Source organism: Dreissena polymorpha, chromosome 5 (genome assembly GCF_020536995.1).
Source record: "Dreissena polymorpha isolate Duluth1 chromosome 5, UMN_Dpol_1.0, whole genome shotgun sequence".
NCBI lineage: Eukaryota > Metazoa > Mollusca > Bivalvia > Myida > Dreissenidae > Dreissena > Dreissena polymorpha.
Genome location: NC_068359.1, coordinates 47,271,874 through 47,298,066, shown reverse-complemented (window position 1 = coordinate 47,298,066; position 26,193 = coordinate 47,271,874). Strand labels below are relative to the sequence as shown.

At 33.2% G+C, this 26,193-nt stretch overlaps 1 protein-coding gene across 3 annotated transcripts; it reads right to left on the bottom strand.

Moving 5' to 3' along the window:
* Nucleotides 1-301: 301 nt before the first annotated feature.
* Nucleotides 302-26,193, bottom strand: LOC127832012 (uncharacterized). 3 transcript variants are annotated; one of them, XM_052357143.1, is made up of 6 exons: nucleotides 25,813-26,189; nucleotides 22,492-22,622; nucleotides 11,705-12,081; nucleotides 10,887-10,986; nucleotides 10,035-10,128; nucleotides 9,129-9,632 (listed from the first exon to the last, which is right to left on the bottom strand). In XM_052357143.1, exons 2-6 carry the CDS (start codon nucleotides 22,551-22,553, stop codon nucleotides 9,522-9,524), a joined length of 744 nt encoding a protein of 247 aa, XP_052213103.1. In that variant the 5' UTR covers nucleotides 22,554-22,622; nucleotides 25,813-26,189; the 3' UTR covers nucleotides 9,129-9,521. The 3 variants fall into 3 exon arrangements, with proteins under 3 accessions (XP_052213102.1, XP_052213103.1, XP_052213101.1); XM_052357141.1 differs by lacking the exons at nucleotides 9,129-9,632; nucleotides 10,035-10,128; nucleotides 10,887-10,986; nucleotides 11,705-12,081 and adding exons at nucleotides 18,869-19,514; nucleotides 19,915-20,008; nucleotides 21,783-21,882 and having other exon boundaries at nucleotides 22,106-22,622; nucleotides 25,813-26,193; XM_052357142.1 differs by lacking the exons at nucleotides 9,129-9,632; nucleotides 10,035-10,128; nucleotides 10,887-10,986; ... (1 more) ...; nucleotides 22,492-22,622; nucleotides 25,813-26,189 and adding exons at nucleotides 302-1,845; nucleotides 2,250-2,343; nucleotides 3,481-3,580; nucleotides 4,281-4,833.

Below are 26,193 nucleotides of genomic sequence, written 5' to 3'. Positions count from 1 at the left end.
AAAAGGCAGACAAAACAAGAAATTATTATATTGTAATATTTTCGCGCTGTTGAACGGCAACAGCTAGCTCTTTTTGCATGAAAATTTGGCATGGCTTAAAATACAAAACACTTGAGCAACTCTATAATATGAGATATTTAAGAGAGAAAAAAAAAATTTTAAATTCAGTTATTGACATCTTACAACGCCATGTGAATCCGTCTTATTAAATATACACTTTTAAAAGGGGTCGCTAATAAAAACGACATTATATTACTGGAAACAAGTTCATGATTTGTCGATGATTATTTACAAAACAATCTGACCACACACAGTTATATTTTCTTTACTAGTATACATTATACACGTCGATAATGTTTCCTTTTAACAAATTACAAGTAAAACCAAATTAACTTAAATAAATACAACATAACTACTTGTTTTTCCGAGGTACTGACACAAGGATTTATCAATTGGTTGTATATTCATCTAGTTGCTATTCTGTCAAGTAGTCTTCAGGTTTGCATACATTTCACATGCTGGATTTTATTTTGGATTGTTTTCTCCAATTATTCCTCCTTAAAGCTTTAAATGGGATCTGTCCGTATTTTATTTAAAAGAACAAGATACCCCGTAGAGTATATCGTTTTCACTTTAACTTGAATACATTAAGTGGGTTTCACGACAAACCAACAATGACAATTAAAAAAAAAAAAAAATTGAATTTAAAAATAAGATTAATAATTTACTTAGATCTTTATTGATGTCTGAGATCAGGTTAAACGCGTTTTATATTTTACCGAGCTGTTGTTCAATGTTAAACTTCAAATTATGAACGACACTATGATTTTTGTTTAAATTCGGTTCATATCAATTTAAAGACTGTTGGAATACAAATAAATTTGCAGAATTGAAAGGAAGAATATGTCTTCTTTTGAAACACACACAGTATATTGAATACCATTTATCATCGTTTTATGGGTCGTTTTATGAATAAATGATGTATGTTATCTGTCTGTTTTCTGCATGCAATTTCTTTTTATGATTATCAATTTTTAACACCATAAGAAGAAAATTGAATGTGTAACAAAGCAAATATTTAAGTATAATTTATGCATTGACGCATTTGGGAAGCTTTAGGAAGTTATGATCACGTATGCAAAAATTATTACCGTAATAAGTTTTGCATGTTATAAAATCTGATATTTATGTTATTTCTTTATCTGCTAATTTGCATAATGAAAACATGTATGGGGCCTTAATAAATAAAATATACAAAACCAGAGTTCATTGTTTGAAAACATCAAAACATTATATGCGCATAATATTTACTGCTATGTTATTGATAAACATGCAAACACAAACAACATAATAGGAATTTGCATTAATTTGAAAGAACCAATATACGAATTAACAAATCGAGCAACATCAAAAGCTCAACCAACGTTGACGCAATAATGGTTTTCTATGGACTGTACTCTATTCTTGTACAACAATACCGAAGAAAATTAGAAAACAGAACGTTGCACGTTTGAACAAAGAAGATAAGTATGAAAACCCACGATACGTGGCCCAGTGATAACTTTGTATTACACACCGCATCTATTTGCGATATTAAGGCTATAACTTCATGGGGAATTTTGCTACGTCATTGTTTGTCCATTTAATTATTAGCATGGGGTTCGTGAATCAATTGTTGCCGATGATTTTACGTTTTTGTAGCGTCGTTTGGCCGTGTAGGCATCTTTTTTTACATTATTTTGTGCTCGTGTTTATATTACGCACTTCGTGAGAGTGTGGCATCCAAATGTGATCCGGCTTCGCTGCAGAAATTTTACGCCTCGTTCCGTTTATTTGAGGTGTCACCTAAAACGACAATGACATAATTTTACCGGTAAATGTTATAAATGACATTTCGCGATCCGCAATCAATGAGAGGATAAACACTTTCTTTTGTGTTTACATATAATCATAAAAATATATACTTATGATCTTAATTCAATTTTACATTTGGTTAAAACGAAGCCACTATTGGAACGCGCGATCATACGATAGATCTATTGTTGTGTTTCTAGTGAGAATACAATTTCATTTATATCCGTTTTTAATTCAATAAACATTATCGTTGAATGTATTTATTTATTTTGTCTGGAAAAAATGGTCCACAATTAACCAAATACAAGTATCCATACATGCACGTATATATCATTTACTAAATTGTATTTGATTCTGAGTGCGCTTTTCCAAAGCATGAATGAATACACATTTACCTTTGATGTATCAACGATGATTTCGTCAGGTGTTTGTTGCCACGACCTGCGGGAATGCAGGACTCTTGTCTTGCAGCAACGCAGTTGCCAACATCTGCAATCAAAAGATGAGCAACTGACCGACATTATGGAGAGATACGTCCGGTTACATTTGAATTGAAGCAAGTGGCAATATTTATGTTCTGGCCAATACAAGGACAAGTCGCACAACACATTGAGCCAAGCGATTAAGTATCTAAACAATTCAGGGTCCCACAACACAAACACTTATAAAACTGGGCTTATCACGAAAGAACGGCATATGAAACAAAAGTTTAGCAAAAAGCAGGATGCACTAGTATTTTGTATAATTTGTTTATTCAATTGTAAGAATTTCAATAATTATAATATGTACAGTGTTCCAATGAGATTGTGCCTAGGTGTTACAGTTAACTTCTATATAATATTAAAACGTTAGTTCCAATATAAATCGTAAACTGTTTCCATGTGACGTTTCAAGTAAAACTAAAAAATGCTCACAAATAAACCCTTCAAATATTATAAAAAATATTTAATTATAAATGATTCAGATAAAGAATTAGACACGTTTCATTTGCCTTGTTCCCAATAACCCGTGTACCAAATGAAGCAATGGTTCAGGATATCCGAAAGCTGATGCAAATACGTTTGTCAATTAACGACATCATCTTATACGTACATATGTCACCACTCATAAGGTTACAATATACTACATAATTTTGGAGTGCAATGCTATACCCTCTAAAAACATGAACATCATTTATTTGAAGACATAGTTCTCTGTAGGGTCACTTGCCATGACTTTATTTTAGAATATTTGTGTGTGCATGTGGAAGAGAAAACAGTGTTGTTAACTAGAAATTCACTCTTTTATCTGAAGGTTGGAGACTACATAAGACTTTGAACGATGGCGGGAAACCCTCGTGATCTGAAGACTTTGAACGATGGCGGGAAACCCTCGTGATCTAGGGAGAAGCCGTAAAACAGTGACTTTTGATTCGTGTCGAGTTCTTTCTTACATATCGCGTGACCTATCTTTTTTATTGCTTAAATCAATTCGGCTTGGAATGCTCTTCGAGAAAAGGTATGGTTATGGGGGTCTCTATGCGCAAAAAATTGACTTTATTTTTTTGTTAAAATTATTGCTTTTACATGGAATTTGTGAAGGAAATCTTTTAGTATATTGTGACCATAAACTTGTATTTCGTCTTACCCACAAATCTTCATGCACAGCGCCACCACACAGGCTAGCAGTAGCAGACACAGGAGACCGAAGGTTACACACAGCGCTATCATCAACCAGAAGGGCAACACTTAAACAAACGTAAATGAGCAAACTAGTTATCATAAGAAACGAATAGTTGACAAAAAAATATGTCAAACTATTTCACATGAAAAAAGGTATCGAAATATTGACTAAAATGGGCTTCCTTCGATTAAAATTAAAGAGCCTTAAAGCTCACAGTGCAGTGATTAAAGGGCCTGTTCACGTTTTGATAAATTGACAAAATTATTAAAAAATAGTTTCAAATTCGCAGATGTTCGTTGTAGTTTAAATATTTGTGAGGAAACAGTAATACTGAACAGTTACCATGCTCTTAAATATCAATTATATGCATCTTTTTACGATTTAAAAACCTGACAATTATAAAGGGTTGCAACGCGAAACGATTGAATAATTTGAAGAGTTCTCTTGTTGTCGTTATATTTTGTAATACTACGAGAATTGCTTATTTAAAGTGTAAAATACATCGCATATTGAATAAACATGGATGGCCGAGTGGTCTAAGCGATATTGGTCCCTCGAGCACAGTTGGGGGTTTCTTTTTTCTATCTTAAATTTAATTCTTGTTTTTTTACTCGAGCTTTAAGATCCGATGTTTACATTTATCAATATAAAGCATTTAATGACAAACTTCAAGACTTGCCAAATTCTGTGAAAAGGCCCCTTTGAATCAATGTACAGTTATTCAACCATTCGTCTTTAAATAATCTGCATATTATTTTGCATACCTTGACTTTCATTCTGGATGGTAACATCAGTGTCCACGTGAGGCTGGTTGTTTATCGGCACACATTGTGTTGAGTTTAGGTCCCAAGTTCCCCTTGGAGAGCACAAAACACTGCTGGGTCCGCTCATCGAAAAACCAGAGAAACAATCGAACACCACTTTCGTTAGGTTTGCGTAGTAAGGTCCGTTAGATATGATAGCGCCCCCAGTGATGGGTTTTGGCTCTGGGCATTTCAGTATAGGGTCAGCCGTTGTGACCGAGACACTGGTCATGATCACTGTTGTCAGTATTTGCCCGGTAGAACCAGTCTCCGAGGCCGATGTTGTCGTAGGAAGGGTAGTTGTAGTCGCTGAAGTCGTAGTTGTGGCATACACACTCCACCGTTCACCAATCAAACACAAAATGGTGAGGATAAACACTCTTATTCCCATCATGGTGCTCATTTAAGTTCGGTTGATACTTCTGTTATTCTTCAAATGGTGTTGTTAAGCCGCTCCTTATCACCTTTATAGTAAATAAAATTGTGGCCATAAAAAAGAAATATGTGTTGCGTAAGTATTGTACTGAAGTGCGATGCACATGCGCAATGCGAACAACGCAAACCAGTGGCCAATCAAACCGAGACTTGTGTGCAGGCTTCGTTGGAAATGATATGCAAAGGTGGAATTTGCAAATTAACAACTCAATAAGCCCTCAATCAAAGGGTTTATTATACGATGAAATACTTTTGAACTGCTTATCCAATTTATTTACCGTATATCCACTAGCTCAACATGCCATATGTGCGATTGACGTATTTTAGTGTAAGTGCTTCAACGTTTAATACCTGTGGTTATCTTAAAAAGTGATGATACCTTACGAAATGCTCTTGATTATTCGCACTGCTTACGGAAATTTCAACAGATTAATTGCAGGGTAATAACGTCGACAAGTATGATATGATTTAAATTAACGTAATATATCATTGGTTTGATGCGACCAATCAGTTACGTCTTGAATGAAAAAAGTAACATGTTTTATCATATGCAGATTATATTGAGATTGTTTGCCTTCGCCTTTGTTGTCATTGCATTACATCATTAACTATTTTAACGCATTTAACATAGTATAAACACTTTAAAAAAATCCATTCACAACGGGTTGAAAAGAAGTAGTTAATAAGATATATATTATATTGAATATTTTCTTTGTGATTTATGTTTTCTTATTAAGTTTAGATGGTTTATTCTTATCAAAATAAAATAAAAATCTAAACATGAAGAAGAAAACTTCTGACCACAAAGTTGCAGTACATATTATAAGGGAATAACATAACTGAAGCTCTGTATTTTTGTTTTAATATGCAAACAATAGAAGTAAAAAAAATCTGCATTTATTTGTAAATTAATTCATTTATTGCATTCTATATAAATATACCTAATTTTGTTTAAAATATATAATAATAATAAAAAATAAAACAATAGAGTAATAATAATAATAATAATAATAATCTCATAATAATATTATTATTATTATAATTATTATTATCATTAGTAGTAGTAGTAGTAGTAGTAGTAGTAGTAGTAGTAGTAGTAGTAGTAGTAGTAGTAGTAGTAGAAGTAGTAGTAGTAGTAGTAGTAGTAGTAAAAGTAGTAGTAGTAGTAGTAGTAGTAGAAGTAGTAGTAGTAGTAGTAGTAGTAGTAGTGGTAGTAGTAGTAGTAGTAGTAATAGTAGTAGTAGTAGTAGTAGCTGTAGTAGTAATAGTAGTAGTAGTAGTAGTAGTAGAAGTAGTAGTAGTAGTAGTAGTAGTAGTATCATCATAATCATCATCAGCAGCAGCATTATCATCATCATCATCACCACCACCACCACCACCATCATCATTATCATCAATCATCATCATCATAATTCGTATTATTATTATTATTATTATTGTAATTAGTAGTAGTATTATTGTTATTATTGTATCAATAATAATGTTGTTTTCTTGCAGCAAATATTTTTTTGACATTGTAGTGATTATTCTCATAAAATTACAAAAGTCATAAAAGTATATCTTTTTTCACACCTTTATCCGCACACTTAATACCATAAAATTAATTCTAAAATCAGTAAGATTGTATTTGTTTAATGTCTTCGAATTTGCGTTGTCATACTTAAATAAGCAGCTTTCATTGTAAATGATTGAATGAATTGATAAACGCATACTTATTTTATTAATTTGGAATTTAAAATTAACCAGTAGTGAAAACTTTAACATTAAAAACACAATAAAACAGCTTAAAACGAAAAAGAAACAACTTCCGAATGCACAACACGACTGTATATATTATTACAACACAATAACTGACAACATGTTAGTAGGAGCACAAATGTCCTTATACTGGCCCGAACTACATACACCCTTCTAGATACGTTAGGTAAATACATGTCAGTGCGTGAATTAATTATAAATTTAAATATCTAGACCGTTAAATGCAGATAAAAACACCGCTTATTTAGACTGGCTCAATTGTCACTTGTAATTGACTTGATCTAAATCAAGATATATCATAACTCATTCGATTCGTGAGATGGCACTTCGCTTGAACTCTTATTCACTGGGTATTTAGAGGTAACTGAAATTTGTATCTTGTGTTTACAAAATGTGTTAACTTGTTTTTGAATGGCCTTTCATGAAAAAGGAAGGATTTAAGTCCCTATAACCGATATACCAAGCCCTCGTTTGGAAATCTGAATATGTGTGATTCTATGTGATTTCAACTTGACCTTATCAAATGTCATGACTTGAAGGTCACTTCGATGATAGATATATTGTCACATGACACCAGTGTATTACTCGTATAGATATGTAATGTCAAGATTTATTCTTATGCGATATTGAATGCACAAAGGTAACTTGAATATATATTCTATAAAAACTTGGTTTTGACATTAATGGGATTAACATGATACACGTGAGGAGAGCCATGCTATGACGGACTGCCTGGTTAAATAATATGCGTTGTCTAGAGAAACTTTTTTTAATTAATGTAAAACAAAAGGAATAATGAATGATGTCCACCAATAAATGTCTCAACCGTTAAGGTACCACTAAATCTGCTGGTTCACCACACACTATTTATTACCAAATGATGTTACACGTAAATAAGGTATCTATATACATTCATTTCAAATTATCACTACAGAAGCGGCTCCAATCCCGCAAATTCCACTATAGCGGAAACAAATAAAGGCTTATGTTTAATATTTTTAGTACATTTTATAATATAATATAATATAATGTAATAAATTATATATTATTTTATGTAATTTTATAGTTTGTTAGATTATAAAAAATCGTATTTTACGTAGATAAATTACTAGATAGCTGCTGAATTGATTGATTTGTATTGCATAAAATAGAGACAAAATAATATATAAATATAAAGTGGATAACAAATGAATGCAATAACATATACAAACATTAATACAGCGAAGCGAACCAGTTCCATGTGATCAGAAAACATATACAATTTGTTCTGGTAATGTTATCCGAACAGAGGACCATATTTTTATCAAAGTTTATTTGGTTTGCATATGATAAAGATAACAGTAAGATTACTGTATAATAGAAGAAAAACATATTAAGGGTGAAATTGTAAATTTTCATTAGCAGTATCTCTGATAAGCAATTTCATGTCAACCGTTAATATTTCTTGTATTTCTTGTTCAATATAAAATTTTAAATTATATGCATATAATTACACTTGTTATGAGTAAGTGTGTGTAATGCTCTTTTTTGAATTTATAAAAATCTATTTGCCGTTGTCTCTAGTTTGGCGCGCCTCTTTCAAAGATCCGTAACTGCTCAAAAACAACGACTACTTTGTAAAATAAAGAAAACCCATAGCAATTCAGATTTCCTTATAGCAATATCCAAAATTTCAACGCAAGATTTAGTCTGGTAACATGAACTTAAACGAGATACAAACTACTTATTTTCATTATAAACACAGTTGAAGTTCGGGATTTGATGACGGACGCTGCAGATTTTTGGAATAGCTTGCATACATAATGCAAATTAACACAAATCGAATGAATCTGATCCTTACTCTTACGTAAAACGAAACAAGATGACGTCGTGACTCGATTTTTATATCCTTCAAAGATGCAGAATGTTTGTATTTTTATGTTTTGACACCAATTTTACTTGTTTTAGGGTCTTTCTATTGTAAGGAACCTTCGTATGGAACTTTTTGTTGTGCTGAGTTTACATACAGCATAATAGCATTTGGCAGTGTTTACGGATCTTCAATGTAATTTATACAGTGCAATCGCTGCTTAAAATTACGTGTGGCTGATTTGTTTAAATACGAGAATTATATTTCCTAATGCTTAACCTATCATACTTAAAATGGTCTAAATTGGACATCAATACATCGACAATAACTCGCACGACAAAGTCTGAAAAGGCAAATGTCTTGTGAATAGTGCCGACTGTTTGGACTTTTCGTTGAGCAGACATACAGACAGACAGTCAGACGGACCGACGGACGGACAGGCGGGCGGGCGGGCGGGCGGACGGTCGGACGGACGGACAGACAGACAGACAGACTTTTATTATAGTCAGTGGTTGATGCTTGACAATACTGTTATTCGAAAATTAATAAATATGTACACGTCTCAAGAGGAACATTGAGGAAGACACAGCCTTATGTTCCTGAAAGCTTTATTAAAGTTGATAAGCAAATATGTTGATTTTCATTTTGAAAAAAGCTAAATAAACTGTTAACTGTAACTTATTTAAGAAGTTATGATCACGTATGCAAATATTATTTCTATTATCAATATTCGACGGTCATGCATATTACTCAATCATGAAAGTATGTTGATTATTTATCCGTTTATTTGATAATTCAAGCATGTAGTGGTCCTTACATAGAAAGTTAACACAATTGGTTCATTGTTTGAAAAAATCAAAACATCATATGCGCATACTATTGGCTGTTCTGTAATTAGTTAGCATGCAAACACAAACAGTAAAATAGGGATTTACAATAAATAACAAGAACCAATATACAAATCAACAAATCAAGCTACATAAAAAATTATTGTGCTAGTACGTTAAAAAAGACTTAAGTCCATAGAAAATATTGAAACGGCATTGTATGTCCATATAACCATATATGAACTAGTAATGGTTTTGTGCAACCATTGTTTTCGTTCTTTATACATCTTTGTCGGGACGTTTTCGCCTTTCGGCGTTGTAGTTTTGACATTGTTATTGTGTGCTCGTGTTTATATTGCGCACTTCGTGAGTGTGTGGCATCCAAGTGTGATCTGGTTTCAAAGCAGAAATTTTACGCTTCGTTCCGTTCGTATGAGGTGTCACCTAAAACAAAAATGACACCATTAGATCGGTGCATGTTATAAATCACATTTTGCAATCTGTTTAAAAACAATTAACTATTTCGTTTGTCTGTAAATTAAAATAATCATGAAAATATAAAATATCTGTATTCCGTGAAACAATTAGTTGATACAAAGTCACTATTGAAACGCTCGATTATGTGATAGATATATTGTAGTCTCTCTAGTGATAGTAAAACTTAAGCTATATCCATTTTTAATTCAAGAAACTTTATCGTTGAATTTATTTATTTATTTGGTCTGGAAATAATGCCCCTCTATTAACCGACGACAAGCATACATACATGCACATATATGTATACTTTACATAATCTTATTTGATACTTAGTGCTCTTTTCCAAAGCATGAATGAAAACACATTTACCTTTGATGTTCTAACGATGATTTCGTCAGGTGTTTGTTGCCACGAGCTGCGGGAATGCAGGACTCGTGTCTTGCAGCAACGCAGTTGCCAACATCTGCAACCAAAAGAGGAGTCAATAAGACTGACCGACATTACGGAGAGATACGTTCGGTTAGCTTTTAATTGAAGCAAGTGGCAACATTTTTATTGCTAGCCAATACCATTACAATTCGAACAACACATTGAGACAAGTGATTTAGTATCTTAACAATCCAGGGTCGCACAACATATACACTTATATAACTGGGATTACCACGCAAGAACGGCATATGAAACAATCGTTGAGCAAAAAGCAGGATCAATTAGTATTTTGTATTATTTGTTAATTCAATTATTAGAATTTCAATAGTGATACTATGTACAGTGTTAAAATGACATTGAGCCTAAGTGTTATATTTCACTGTTATATAATATTTAAACATTAGTTCCAATAAAAATCGTTAACTGTTCCATGTGACGTTTCCAGTAAAACTTAAAAAGCTGAAAAATAAACCGTCAAATATTGCAATCAAATATTTAATTATAAATGATTCAGAAAAGACTAAGACACGTTTCCATTTGCCTTGTTTCCAATAACCCGTGTGTCAAATGAAGCAATTGTTCAGGAAATCGAAAAGCTGATGCAAATACGTTTGTGACCGGGAGATATCATATGGGCAAATTTCTGAAATCATACCCCAATGTTTCGGCCAAATGATATGCATTATTACTTTTGTAGTTATATTCTGAATTTACTGCAGATGTCGGCTTGCTGACAAAAATGGTATTTATAAGTACATATGCCACCACTCATAAACGTGTATTTCGTCTTACCCACACATCTTCATGCACAGCGCCACCACACAGGCTAACAGTAGAAGACACAGGAGACCGAAGGTTACACACAGCACTATCATCAACCAGAAGGGCAACACTTAAACAAACGTGAAGGAACAAACTAGTAATCATAAGAAATGAATAGTTGACAAAAATTAGGTCAAACAATTTCACATGAAAAAAGTTATCGAAATATTGAGTAAAATGGGCATCCTTCGATTAAAATGAAAGAGCCTTAAAGGCTCAGAGTGTAGTGATCAAAGGGGCCTTTTCACGTTTTGGTAAATTGACAAAATTATTTTAAAAAAGTTTCAGATTCGTAGAATTTCGTTGTAGTTATGATATTTGTAAAGTAATACTGCAAATTAACCATGCTATACAATATCCATTATTTGCATCTTTTGACGATTAAAAAACCTGAATATTATAAATCGTTGCAACGCGCAACGATTGAATAATTTCGAGCGTCCTGTTGTTGTCGTTATATTTTGTAATACTACGAAGATTGCTTATTTAAAGTATAAAATACATTGTACATTGGATGAGCACGGATAGCCGAGTGGTCTAAGCGATAGACTTCTACTCCAGAGGTCAGTGGTTCGAGCCCAGGAAGTTGAGGGTTACTTTTTTCTTTCTTTAATTTAATTCTTGTTTTTTTTAATGGAACGTTTAAGATCCAATGTTAACATTTATCAATATAAAGCATTTAATGACAAACTTCAACACTTGCAAACATCTGTGAAAAGGCCCCTTTAAATCAATATACAGTTATGCAACCATTCGTCTTCAAATGAGCTGCATATTATTGTGCATACCTTGACTTTCGTTCTGGATGGTAACATCAGTGTCCACGTGAGGCTGGTTGTTTATCGGCACACATTGTGTTGAGTTGAGGTCCCAAGTTCCCCCTGGAGAGCACAAAACACTGCTGGGTCCGCTCATTGAATAACCAGAGAAGCAATCGAACACCACTTTCGTTAAGTTTGCGTAGTAAGGTCCGTTAGAGATGACGGCTCCTCCAGTGATGGGCTTTGGTTCTGGGCATCTCATATGGTCAGCCGTTGTGAAGGGTACTCTCGTCATGATCTCTGTAGTCAGTGTTTGCCCGGTAGAACCATTCTGCGAGGCCGATGTTGTTGTTGGTGGGGTCGTTGGTGTCGCTGTACCCGTAGTTGTTGCATACACACTACACCTTTCACCAATCAAACACAAAATGGTGAGGGTGAACACTCTTATTCTCAACATGGTGTTAATTTCCTAGCATTTAAATTTGGTTGATTTTTCTGTTATGCTTCAACTTTTGTTTTTAATCCGCTCCTTACCACCTTATTATTGAATTAAATGTAGACTTTAAACAAAATATATTTGTTGCGTAAGTATTGTACTGACGTGTGATGCACATGCGCAATGCGAACAACGCAAACCCAGTGGCCAATCAAACCGAGACTTGTGTGCAGGCTTCGTTGGCAATGAAATGCAAAGATGGAATTTTCAATTTATCAACAACTCAATAAGCCCTCTTTCAAATGGTTCATTATACGATGAAATACTTTTGAACTGGATATCCAATTTATAGCGTATATCAACTAGCTCAGAATACCTTATGTGCGATTTACGTATTTTAGTTTAAGTGCTTCAACGTTTAATAGCTGTGATTATCTTAAAAGGTGATGATACCTTCCGAAATGCTCTTGTTTATTCGCACTTCTTACGGCAATTTCAACAGATTACTTGCTCGGCAATAACGTCGAAAAATATGATATGATTTATATTAACTCTATTTATCATTGGCTTCATACGACCAATCAGTTACGTCTTGAATGAAAAAGGTAACGACATGTTTTATTATATATATGCAGATTATATTGGGTTTGTTTTCCTTCGCCTTGGTTGTCGTTGCATTACATCTTTAAATATTTAACGCATGAAACATTGAATAAACACTAAGATTTTTCCATTCAAAACGGGTTGAAAAGAAGCAGTTAATAAGTAATAAACTATATTGAATTATTTCTTTGTGATTTATTTTTTTTTAATAAGTTTAAATTGTGAATGAATATTAACATGTTAAACATTTCAATATATGGAAAAAGAAAACTTGTAACCACAAAGTTGCAGTGCGTGTTATCAGAGAATTACATAACTGAAGCTCTGAATTTTTATTGCAAAAAACAACCAATGCAATTTTTAAAAATCTGCATTTATTTATTAATTCATTCAGTCATTGCATACTAGATAAATATACATATAGCAATTATTATTATTATTATTATTATTATTATTATTATTATTATTATTATTATTATTATTATTATTATTATTATATCAATAATATTGTAGTTTTCGCAAAGCAAATTATTATTGGACAGTGTAGTGATTATTCCCTTAAAATTACAAAAGTCTTAAAGTCTTAAAAGTATCTCGTTTTCACACCTTTATCGGAACAATATATACCATAATCTTAATTCCAATATCAGTAAGACTTCATTTATTTATTGTCTTCGAATTTGTGTTGAAATACTTGAATAAGCAGCTTTTATTGTAACTGTATGCGTACGCTTATATATTATTAGGACACAACAACTGACACCATGCTAGTAGGAGCAAAATTGTCCGAATACTGGCCCGAACTACATACAACCTTCTAGATACGTTAGGATGTCAATGCGCGTATTAATTATGAATTTAAATATGTAGACAGTTTAATACAGATAAAAATACCACTTTAGACTGAATCAAATGCCACTTGTAATCTACTTGTTTTAAACCAAGATAAATCACAACTCATTCAATTTGTGAAGTGTCACTTGGCTTGAACCCGTATTCTCTGGGTATTTAGAGGTTATTGAAAATTGTATCTTGTGTTTACAAAAAGTGTAATCTTGTTTTTGAATGGAAAAAGGTTAGATTTAAGTCCGTATTCCCGAGATACCCAGCCTTCGTTTGGAAATCTGATTATGTGTGATTCTATGAAAGTTCAACTTTAAATAACATAGACTATGTTATTTAAAATTGACCTTTTTATATTTCATGACTTGCAGAAAGTCATTCCGAGAATAGATATATTGTCACCTATATATAAGGTCAAGATTTATTCTGTTGCGATATTGAATGCACAAATGTACCTTGAATATTTATTATATTAACTTGATCTTGACATTAATCGGATTAACATGATACATATGAGGAAAGCTATGCTATGACGAAGTGTTTAAATAAAAGTTCGTTGTCTAGAGAAACGTTTTTCGAACTTTAATGTAAAACAAAAGGAATAATTAATGATGTCTACACATGAATGAATCAACCGTTAAAGTACTATTAAATCTTTTGGTTCATCAGATAAAGGCTAATAACATTTATTAAATTTTATTATGGTTTAATATATCATACTATATTATATTATTTCTTTTTATTTTTTATTTTATTTTATTTTTATTTATTATATATTGTACAAAATTATAGATTATGCTCTGCCATTTTATACTGTTTCAGATTATATTATAAAATTCGCATTATACGTAGATAAATTACCCGAAAGCTGTTTAATTGATTGATTTGTTTTGCATAAAATATAGACAAAATAATATATAAATATAAAGTGGATACATAAGTAATGCAATTTCCTAATACACATAGGATCTGGCACGAGTTGTCATATCATACCATATTTTATTAAACGAGTTCTGGAATTTTGTTAGTAAGCGAGTCTTTGGCGAGCTTACTAACGAATTTCCTGGACGAGTTTAATAAACTATGGTATGCTATGACAACGAGTGTCAGATCTTTATTATCACATGCTTTTAAATCAGCAAATTAAATACATATTTACGCAAACATAATGATAAATCCCGAATGTTGTTTACATTTTGTGACGTCATTTGACGTTGCAACGTCATTTCAGCAAAATAACAACATGCGAATGGTCAATAAACGAAAACTAAGCCAATGAAAACGCTTAAAAACGTTGTATTACACGTGTGTAATATAAAAAAATATGTAATGGTTGTATTACATGGGAAACAGGTTATAACATTTGATAAAAACATTAATACAGCGAAGCGAGCCAGGTCCATGTGATCAGAAAACATATCTAATTTGTTCGGGTAATGTTTTCCAAACAGATGAACATATTTTTATCAAAGTTTATTTGCACAGAAGAAATTCCACTCTTTTCTGATATATTTCGCCTTAATAGGCTTTCTCAAAGTTTGTTTTAACAAATTAACTACATTTTCTTTCTATTTCTCAACAAAAACAATTATAAAATGACGTCAAAAAACAAATAAACAGGAAATGACGTCATGACGTTAAAACGCAGTGACGCTTATTAGCGCCAGAAACACATGCATGTAAAATTCACTGTAACAGCAATACTGATAATGAAAATATAAATATTCCTATTATGAGATAATTAATCATAAACTAATTATGCAAAACTAGATAATAATAATAATAATAATGACCAACAATAATAATAATACAAATAAAAATATAAATAATAATAATGAGATCAATAATTGTATTAAAAATGTCATTAACATAGCATAATGACAAGTATCATTATTATAAAAACACATGTATTTTACTACTTGCAAAACATACAACAAATGATTAAAGTAATTAAATTAATAAAAACTGAATTTATTTTAATAATAAATCAATTATCAAAATTATAACTATACTACTGCTTAAAACGATAATACATGTTTGTGATATAATACTAACATTAATAACTATTTTATTAATAATAATTATAATCAAAATAATGATATACTATTAATAATAACAACACTACCAAACTTCATTATCATTAAACTTATCATCATCATCATCATCACCATCATCATCATCATCACTATGATCAACATCATCATCATCGTAATCTAACTATATCATCACATTAATTATAATTATTAAGACTTCAAAATAGTTATCATCATCATATTATTGACAATTGAATTATTTTTATTAATTGAATATTGTTTTTGTGATAAAATACATGCCTCAGCCTCTGACGTTTAATTTCACTGTCTATATTGTTGCCATAATATTTCGGAGGTTGATTTCGTATTCAGTCCATTGGGAACCTCTGTTTCGAGTTGTTGGATCCATGTTAATTCTTTTAGTTTTCGATACGATCCCGAATCATCCCGAATACACTGGAGTATGCTGACACCCATGGTTTTATTTGGTTTAATATGATAAAGATGACAGTAAGATACAGTACAGTATAGTAGAAGAAAAAAAATACAAATGATGAAATTCTAAATTTCCATTAGCAGTATCTCGCATAAGTGTCAGCCGTTTATATTTATTGTATTTCTATTTTTTAAATCATTTTTAATGTATGCAATATTATGCTCTTGTTATGAGTTAGTGTATGTAATGCTTGTTTTATAATCTAAAAAAAATATCTGCCATTATCTCTAGTTTGGCGCGCCTCTATCAAAGATCCGTAACTGCTAAAAATCAACAAATACTTCGTAAAATAAAGTTAACTCATATCAATTCAGTGTTCCTTACAGCAATATCCAAAATTTCAACGCTAGATTTGGTCTGGTAACATTGATTTAACGAGATACGAGATGCTCTTTTTTATGTCAAACACAATTGAAGTTCGGAATTTGATGACGGATGCCGCATGTTTATGTGATAGCTTGTAAAAATAATGCAAAGTAACGCAAACCGAATGAATCTGATCCTGAATCGTACGCAAATAGAAACAAGATGACGTCGTGAAACGATTTTTAGATGCTTAAAAGATGCAGAATGTTTGTATTTTCATGTTTTGACACCAATTTTACTTGTTTTATGGTCTTCCCATTGTAAGGAACCTTCGTATGGAACTTATTGCTGATTTGAGATTGTATTAACATAATAGCATTGGGCAGTGTTTACGGATCTTTAATGTAATTAATACAGTACAATCGCTGCTTAAAATTGCTTTCGGTTGATTTGTTTAAATGCGAGAATTATATTTCCTAACGCTTAACCTTTCGTGCTTTAATGGTCAAAATTGGACATCAATAATCGACAATAACTCGCACGACAAAGTCTGAAAAGGCAAATGTTTAATAAGAACGAAAAGGTCTTGTGAATATTGCCGACTGTTTGGACATTTCGTTGAGCAGACATACAAACAGACCGACTGACGGACCGATGGGCGGACAGACAGACATACATACAGACAGACAAACAGACAAACAGAAAGACAGACATTTTAAACATTTTCCGTCGCGTTAATACGTGTATAACAATATATATCATACAAAAGTCATTTAAGAATACAAGTACAAATAAACACAATCAATGACTGGCACAGGTATGTTCTATCGATGCGGTAATGAGCATAAGACATTACTGATTTGTCACATGAAACTAATAACTTTTAGATTTTTTTCTAAAATCTTTATATTTTCTATATATCTATGTGTTTTTTCAATGTAGTCAAATTATCAAAACGTGAAAAGGTCCCCTGACGTGGAAAACTCTATTTTTAATAATTACAATAACAATTTACAAAAGAAACCTTTGATGTATCTACAGTGTATGTTTTATATAATTGTTTTTAGTATTATTTTATTATACTCAGTGGTTGATGCTTGACAATGCAGTTATTCGAAAAATTATAAATATGTACACGTCTAAAGAGGAACATTGAGGTAGACACGGCCTTGTGCTCCTGTAAGCTTTATTCAAGTTGATAAGCAAATATGTTTAATTTCATTTTGAAAAAATAAGCTAAATAAACTATATTTGTCAATTAAAATTAATACTTAAGGCAAAAAAAAAACTATCATATTAATCCATTGCTAAATTGTCGCGCTGTTGCACGCCAACCGTTTACACTTTTTGTATGAATATTGTCATAACTTTCTGTACAATCCCGTTAGCAATTATAGTAAATGATGTATTTGGGCGATAGCAGCCAGCTGAAAGCAATGAATTATAAAAAGACATCGATATTGGCACACTTGCAGATTGTATCAATAGTTAAAGATAAAAAGGGACATTCACTTGACATAACATAACGAATTATGAATTGGTCTTGTTAGAATGAAATTTAAACAAAGCGGCGCTGTTACAATGCACAGAGTGGACACATTTCGAGGACCGTTTTTGTAAAACGAATCGCCTTGTTCCTTGATATATTCATTAATCCGATTTTTCCGTATAACCGGACCATAAAGCAGAATGATACAATTATTCCAGAATTGTTTTTGACAAAAAATCTAACCACACAAGGTACATCAAAATATTTTCTTCGCAGTTAGACATTTAACACTTCAATACTGCTTCCATTTTACAAATTACAAGTAAGACAAACATTCAATTGACTAAAAAACACGTAACCGCCTTTCTGTGAGGTAATGAAAAAATAATTAATCGCTTGATAGTATATACACTAAGTTCAAATTGTGGTTAGTTCGTACGCACCTGCATGCTGGATTCAATTTTGGATTGTTTTCTCCGCCATTTTTTACATATGGCTCTGCATGGGATCCGTCCGTCTTTCATTTTAGGTAACAAAATAGCTAGTGGAGTAAATCGTATTGCATTAAACTTAAATGCATTGGTTGGTTTTCACGACAAACAAAAAATGTAAATTAATTTGTAAAAAGTTATGAAAGTTAGTATGTGTTTAAAATGCTTATAACTTGTATAAAAAATTCGATTTGTATTGATGTCTATAATGAGGCGAAACGCGTTTTATATTTTATATAGCTGCTGTTCAATTTTAAACCTCAAATTAGGTGCGGCGATGCGGTAGCTATTCTCTCTGTTTTCCGCATGCAAATTCTGTTAATAATGATAACTTATTCACACGTTTTAGCAGAAATATTGAATTGAAGTGAAAATTTTATTATAATGTATGATTTAACGAATTTAAGAAGTTATGATCACGTATGCAAATATTATTTCATATTTCAATATTCGACGGTCATGCATATTACACAATCATGTAGTTATGTTGATTATTTATCCGTTTATTTGATAATTCAAGCATGTAGTGGTCTTTACATATAAACTTAACACAATGAGTTCATTGTTTGGCATAATTAAAACATCATATGCGCAGACAATTTACTGCAAATAATGACTTAAAATGCAAATTCAAATTGCAAATTAGGAGTTTACAATAAATTACAAGAACCAATATACAAATCAACAAATCAAGCAACATCAAAAGCTCGACCAAAGTTGAAATAATAATTGTTTTTTATATAATGTACTTTCATCATATAAACCAAATTGGTGCAAGTATTAGTAAACAATAACGTAGCACTTTGTACCAAAAAAGCATAGAAAAATGGATTCCTTTTTATCACACACCGCATGAGTTTGCACGTACGTTAAAATAAAGGCTTAAGTCTATAGAGAATGTTTAGACGGCATTATATGTGCATATAACCATATATAAACTAGTATGGGTTTCGTACAACCATTGTTTTCGTTGTTTATACATCTTGGTCGTGATGTTTTCGCCTTGTCAGCGTTGTAGTTTTGACATTATTATTGTGTGCTCGTGTTTATATTACGCACTTCGTGACTGTGTGGCATCCAAACGTGATCCGGTTTCACAGCAGAAATTTTACGCTTCTTGCTGTTCATAGGAGGTGTCACCTAAAACAAAAATGACACCATTAGATCGATGCATGTTATAAATCACATTTTGCAATATGTTTAGAAATCAATGAAATATTTTTTGTCTGAAAACTTAAATAATGATGAAAATGTTAACTATCTATATTCCGTGAAACAATTAGATTAAACAAAGCTTCTATTGAAACACTCAATTATACGATAAATATATTGTATTTCTAGTGAGAGTAAAACAAATTTAAGCTATATACTTTTTTAATTCAAGAAACTTTATCGTTGAATTTATCGATTTATTTGTTCTGGAACAAATGCCCCCCTATTAACCGACGACAAGCATGCATAAATGCACATGGATATACTTTACTAAATCGTATTTGATACTTAGTGCTATTTTCCAAAGCATAAATGAATACACATTTACCTTTGGTTGTTCAACGATGATTTCGTCAGGTGTTTGTTGCCATGACATGCGAGAATGCAGGACTCTTGTCTTGCAGCAACGCAGTTGCCAACATCTGCAACCAAAAGGAACAATAAGACTGACCGACATTACGGAGAGATACGTCCGCTTGCATTCGAATTGAAGCAAGTGGCAACATATGCAACCAAAAGAGTTGCAATTCGACTGACCGGCATTACGGAGAGATACATCCGCCTGCATTTGAAGTGAAGCACGTGGCAACATCTGCAACCAAAAGGAACAATAAGACTGACCGACATTACGGAGAGATATGTCCGCTTGCATTCGAATTGAAGCAAGTGGCAACATATGCAACCAAAAGAGTTGCAATACGACTGACCGGCATTACGGAGAGATACATCCGCCTGCATTTGAAGTGAAGCAAGTGGCAACATCTGCAACCAAAAGAGGAGCAATAAGACTGACCGACATAACGGAGTGATATGTCCGCTTGCATTCGAATTGAAGCAAGTGGCAACATCTGCAACCAAAAGAGGAGCAATAAGACTGACCGACATAACGGAGTGATATGTCCGCTTACATTCGAATTGAAGCAAGTGGCAACATCTGCAACCAAAAGAGGAGCAATAAGACTGACCGACATAACGGAGTGCTATGTCCGCTTACATTCGAATTGAAGCAAGTGGCAACATCTGCAACCTAAAGAGGAGCAATAAGACTGACCGACATTACGGATAGATACGTCCGCTTGCATTCGAATAGAAGCAAGTGGCAACATCTGCAACCTAAAGAGGAGCAATAAGACTGACCGACATAACGGAGTGATATGTCCGCTTACATTCGAATTGAAGCAAGTGGCAACATCTGCAACCTAAAGAGGAGCAATAAGACTGACCGACATTACGGATAGATACGTCCGCTTGCATTCGAATAGAAGCAAGTGGCAACATCTGCAACCAAAAGAGGAGCAATAAGACTGACCGACATAACGGAGTGATATGTCCGCTTACATTCGAATTGAAGCAAGTGGCAACATCTGCAACCTAAAGAGGAGCAATAAGACTGACCGACATTACGGATAGATACGTCCGCTTGCATTCGAATAAAAGCAAGTGGCAACATCTGCAACCAAAAGAGGAGCAATAAGACTGACCGACATTACGGAGAGATATGTCCGCTTATATTCGAATTGAAGCAAGTGGCAGCATTTATTTTCTGGCCAATACAAGGACAAGTCGCACAACACATTGAGACAAGTGATTTCGTATCTATACAATACAGGGTCGCACAACATAAACACTTGTATAACTGGGATTACCATGAAATAACGGCATATCAGACAAACGTTGAGCAAAAAGCAGGGTGAATTAGTATTTTGTATTAATTGTAAATTAAATTATAAGAATTTCAATAATGATACTATGTACAGTGTTAAAATGACATTGCGTCTGAATGTAACATTTAACTTTTATATAATATTTAAACGTTATTTGCAATTAAAACAGTAAACTGTTTGCATGTGACGTGTCAAGTAACAATAAAAAATGCAGAAAAAAACCGTCAAATATTGTAATCAAGTGATAAATTATTCAGACACAGAATTAGACGCGTTTCCATTTGTGTTTAATAAACCCGTGTACCAAATGAAGCAATTGTTCAGGAAATCTGAAAGCTGATGCATATGCGTTTGGGACTGGACGACATCATAATGGCAAATTTCTGATATCAAACCCCAATGTTACGGTCATATGATATGTATTATTACTTTGTATTTATATTCTGAATTTACTGCAGCGTTCGGTTTGCTGACAAAAATGGTATTTATACGTACATAATGTTACCACTCATAGACTTGTATTTCGTCTTACCCACACATCTTCATGCACAGCGCCACCACACAGGCTAGCAGTAGAAGACACAGGAGACCGAAGGTTACACACAGCACTATCATCAACCAGTAGGGCAACACTTAAACAAACGTGAAGGAGAAGACTAGTTATTATAAGAAACGAATAGTGGACACACAATATGTCCCAAGATTTTACAAGTAAAAAGGTATCTAAGTATTGACTAAAACGTGCTTCCTTCGATTAACATTAATGCGCCTTAAATGCTCACAGAGTCTAGACTAAATCAAGGTACAGTCATTTAACCATTCGTCTTTAAATTAGTTGCTTGCTATTTAGCATACCTTGACTTTCGTTCTGGATTGTAAGTTCAGTGTGCACGTAAGGCTGGTTATTTATCGGCACACATTGTGTTAAGTTGAGGTCCCAAGTTCCCCCTGGAGAGCACAAAACACTGCTGGTTCCGCTCATCCAATAACCAGAGAAACAATCGAACACCACTTTCGTTACGTTTGCGTAGTAAGGTCCGTTAGATATGATAGCGCCTCCAATGATCGGCTTTGGTTCTGGGCAAGTCAGTTTATGATCAGCCGTTGTGACCGAGACACTTGTCATGATCACTGTTGTCGAGTTTTGACCGGAGCCAGTCTGCGAGTCCTTTGTTGTTGGTGGTGGGGTCGTTGGTGTCGCTGTAGTCGCTGTAGTCGTAGTTGTTGCATACACACTACACCGTTCACCAATCGAACACAAAATGGTGAGGATGACCACTCTTATTCCCAACATGGTGCTCATTTCTCAGCATTTAAGTTCGGTTGATACTTCTGTTATTCTTTTTGGTTTTGTTAAGCTGCTTCTTATTACCTATATTGTTATAAAAAGAAGACTAAAGAAAAGAAATATTTGTTGCGTAAGTATTTTAATGACGTGCGATGAACATGCGCAGTGCGAACAACGCAAAACCAGTGGCCAATCAAACCGAGAAGTGTGTGCAGGCTTCGTTGGCAAAGAAATGCAAAGATGGAATTTGCAAATTAACAAAAACTCAATAAGCCCAATATCAAATGGTTTATTATGCGATGAAATATTGTTTAACTTGATATCCAATTTATAGCGTATATCCACTAGCTCAGAAAACCTTATGTGCGATTGACGTATTTTAGTTTAAATGCTTAAACGATTTATAGCTGTGATTATCTTATAAGGTGATGATACCTTACGAAATACTCTTGTTTATTCGCACTGAATTCGGAGTTTCAAAAGATTACTTGCACGACAATAATGTCAAAAAGTATGATATGATTTTAATTAACGCCATTTATCAATGGTTTAATGCCACCAATCAGTTAAATGAAACAAGAGGGCCAAGATGGCCCTAGTTCGCTCACCTGAGAGGAGTCGGTTCATTCAATCTTTACCAAACGTCAAACTTGACCTACATATTGTCCAGACAAACATCCTGGTCAAATTTCATCATATTGAACCATTTGGAGTGACTTTGTTTTTGTAAGATTTGACCTGGTGACCTATATTTTGAGTTGACCCGCTTACCTTACATCAAACTTTGCTGACCAAGATTCATAAAATCTGAAACAAAATTGTGACCTCTATAGTGTTTACAAGGATTTTGTATAATATAATGAAAATTTGGACAATCTAACGGCAATAATTATGGCATTAATTATGTGATATATATAAAACCAATCTTTTCACCAAGTTTCATAATGATTGGGCAAAAAATGTGACTTCTAGAGTGTTCACAAGCTCTTTTTACTATATAAATATGAGAAAACTGCCCCCCCCCCCACCGGCAGCCATGTTATTCAACTGACCGGAACCATTTTCAAACTCAACTCTCATATCAAGGAAACAAATGTTCTGACCAAATTTCATGAAAATTGGGCCAAAAATGTGACTTCTAGAGTGTTCACATGTTTTCGCTATATACATATGGAGAAAAATGCCCCGCCCACTGGCGGCCATGTTTTTTCACCGATCTGAACCATTTTCAAACTCGTCCGAGATATCAATAAAACCAATGTTTTGACCAACTTTCATGATTATTGGGCGAAAAAATGTGACTTCTAGAGTGTTTACAAGGTTTTTCTATAGCCAAATAAGGAAAACTCCCCCCCCCCCCCGGCAGCCATATTATTCAACTGACCGGAAACATTTGCGAACTCGACTCTCATATCAAGGAAACAAATGTTCTCACCAAATTTCACGAAAATTGGGCCAAAAATGTGTTTTCTAGAGTGTTCAGGTGTTTTCACTATGTACATATAGAGAAAATGCCCCGCCCACTGGCGGCCATGTTGATCACCGATCTGGACCATTTTCGAACTCGTTCGAGATATCAATAAAACCAAAGTTTAAACCAACTTTCATGATGATTGGGCAAAAATTGTGACTTCTAGAGTGTTTACAAGGTTTCTCTATAGCCAAATAAGGAAAACTGCCCCCCCCCCATCCTGGCAGCCATGTTATTCAACTGACCGGAACCATTTTCGAACTTAACTCTCATATCAAGGAAACAAATGTTTTGACCAAATTTCATGAAAATTGTGCCAAAAATGTGACTTCTAGTGTCCACATGTTTTCACTATATACATATAGAGAAAAATGCCCCGCCCACTGGCGGCCATGTTTTTTCACCGATCTGGACAATTTTCGAACTCGTCCGAGATATCAATAAAACCAATGTTTTGACCAACTTTCATGATGATTGGGCAAAAATTGTGACTTCTAGAGTGTTTACAAGGTTTATCTATAGCCAAATACGGAAACCTGCCCTCCCCCGGCAGCCATGTTATTCAACTGACCGGAACCATTTTCGAGCTCAACTCTCATATCAAGGAAACAAATGTTCTCACCAAATTTCATGAAAATTTGACCAAAAATGTGACTTCTAGAGTGTTCACATGTTTTCACTATATACATATAGAGAAAAATGCCCCGCCCACTGGCGGCCATGTTTTTTCACCGATCTAGACCATTTTCGAACTCGTCCGAGATATCAATAAAACCAATGTTTTGACCAACTTTCATGATGATTGGGCAAAAATTGTGACTTCTACAGTGTTTACAAGGTTTCTCTATAGCCATAAAAGGAAAACTGCCCCGCCCACTGGCGGCCATGTTTTTCAACGGACCGGAACCACTCTTAAACACAACCAACATATCATTAAGACAAACATTTTGACAACGTTACATGAAGATTGGGCATGAAATGTGACTTCTACAGTGTTTACAAGTTTTTTTCTTCTTTTTTTTGACCTAGTTTTTGACCCGGCACGACCAGGTTTCGAACTCGACCGAGATTTCATTGGGACAAAGCTTCTGACCAAGTTTCATGAAGATAGGTCAATAAATGTGGCCTCTAAAGTGTTTACGAATAAATGTGGACGGACGGACGACGGACGGACGACGGACAAAGATCGGTCACAAAAGCTCACCTGAGCAATCAGGTGAGCTAAAAAGTTACAACATGTCTTATCATATGCAGACTATAATGAGTTTGTTTGCCTTCGCCTGTGTTGTCGTTGCATCCCATCATTAAATATTTAAGCTGATGAAACATAGTATAAACGCGTTTTTTTTTAATTCAAAACGAGTTGAACAGAAGCAGTTAATAAGTAATAAATTATTTTGAATAATTTCTTTGTGATCTATTTTTAATAAGTTTAAATTGTGAATGATTATAAAAATGTAAAAATTTCTATATATGAAAAAAGAAAACTTATAACCATAAAGTTGCAGTTCGAATTATAAGGGAATAACTTAACTAAAGCTCCTTATTTTTATTTAAAATAGCAAATAATAGAAGTAAAAATGCATTTATTTGTTAATTCATTCATTTAATGCATTCTAGATAAATATACATATTTGTGTTTAAAATATAGTATAATAATAATAATTATTATTATTATTTTATCAATAATAATTTACTTCCCGTTCAGAAAATAATTATAGAACATTGTACTGATTATTCCCTTAAAATTACAAAAGTCCTAAAATATACTATTTTTCTCACCTTTAGGAACACAATACATACCGTAATATTAATTCCAGTCAATATATCAGTCAGATTATATTTATTTAATTTCTTTCAATTTGCGTTGAAATAATTTAATATGCAGCTTTCAATGTAAATGTTTGAATAAAATAAAAAAAAATGAACGCATACATATATAGAAAAATAATGTGATCAATTTGCAATTTAAAATTTTATTTAATTCACTTAAACGAAAACTTTAATATTTAAAACACAATTGCCCTAATACTGGCCCGAACTACATACATCCTTCTAGATACGTTAGGTAAATACATGTCAATGCGCGTATTAATTAGGAATTTAAATATCTAGACCATTTAATGCAGATAAAAACACCGTTTTATAATGGATGAAGTGCCACTAGTAATTTACTTATTCTAA

Bases quoted from the DNA above. Each gene is read 5' to 3' on its own strand.
- LOC127832012 (XM_052357141.1), bottom strand. From the start codon at position 22,553: ATGAGCACCATGTTGGGAATAAGAGTGGTCATCCTCACCATTTTGTGT. The intron at 20,009-21,782 runs GTAAGACGAAAT...TTTTGGTTGCAG, and splicing joins CTGTGCATGAAGATGTGTGG to ATGTTGGCAACTGCGTTGCT. The intron at 19,515-19,914 runs GTAAATGTGTAT...TTTTTGTTTTAG, and splicing joins TCATCGTTGAACAACCAAAG to GTGACACCTCCTATGAACAG.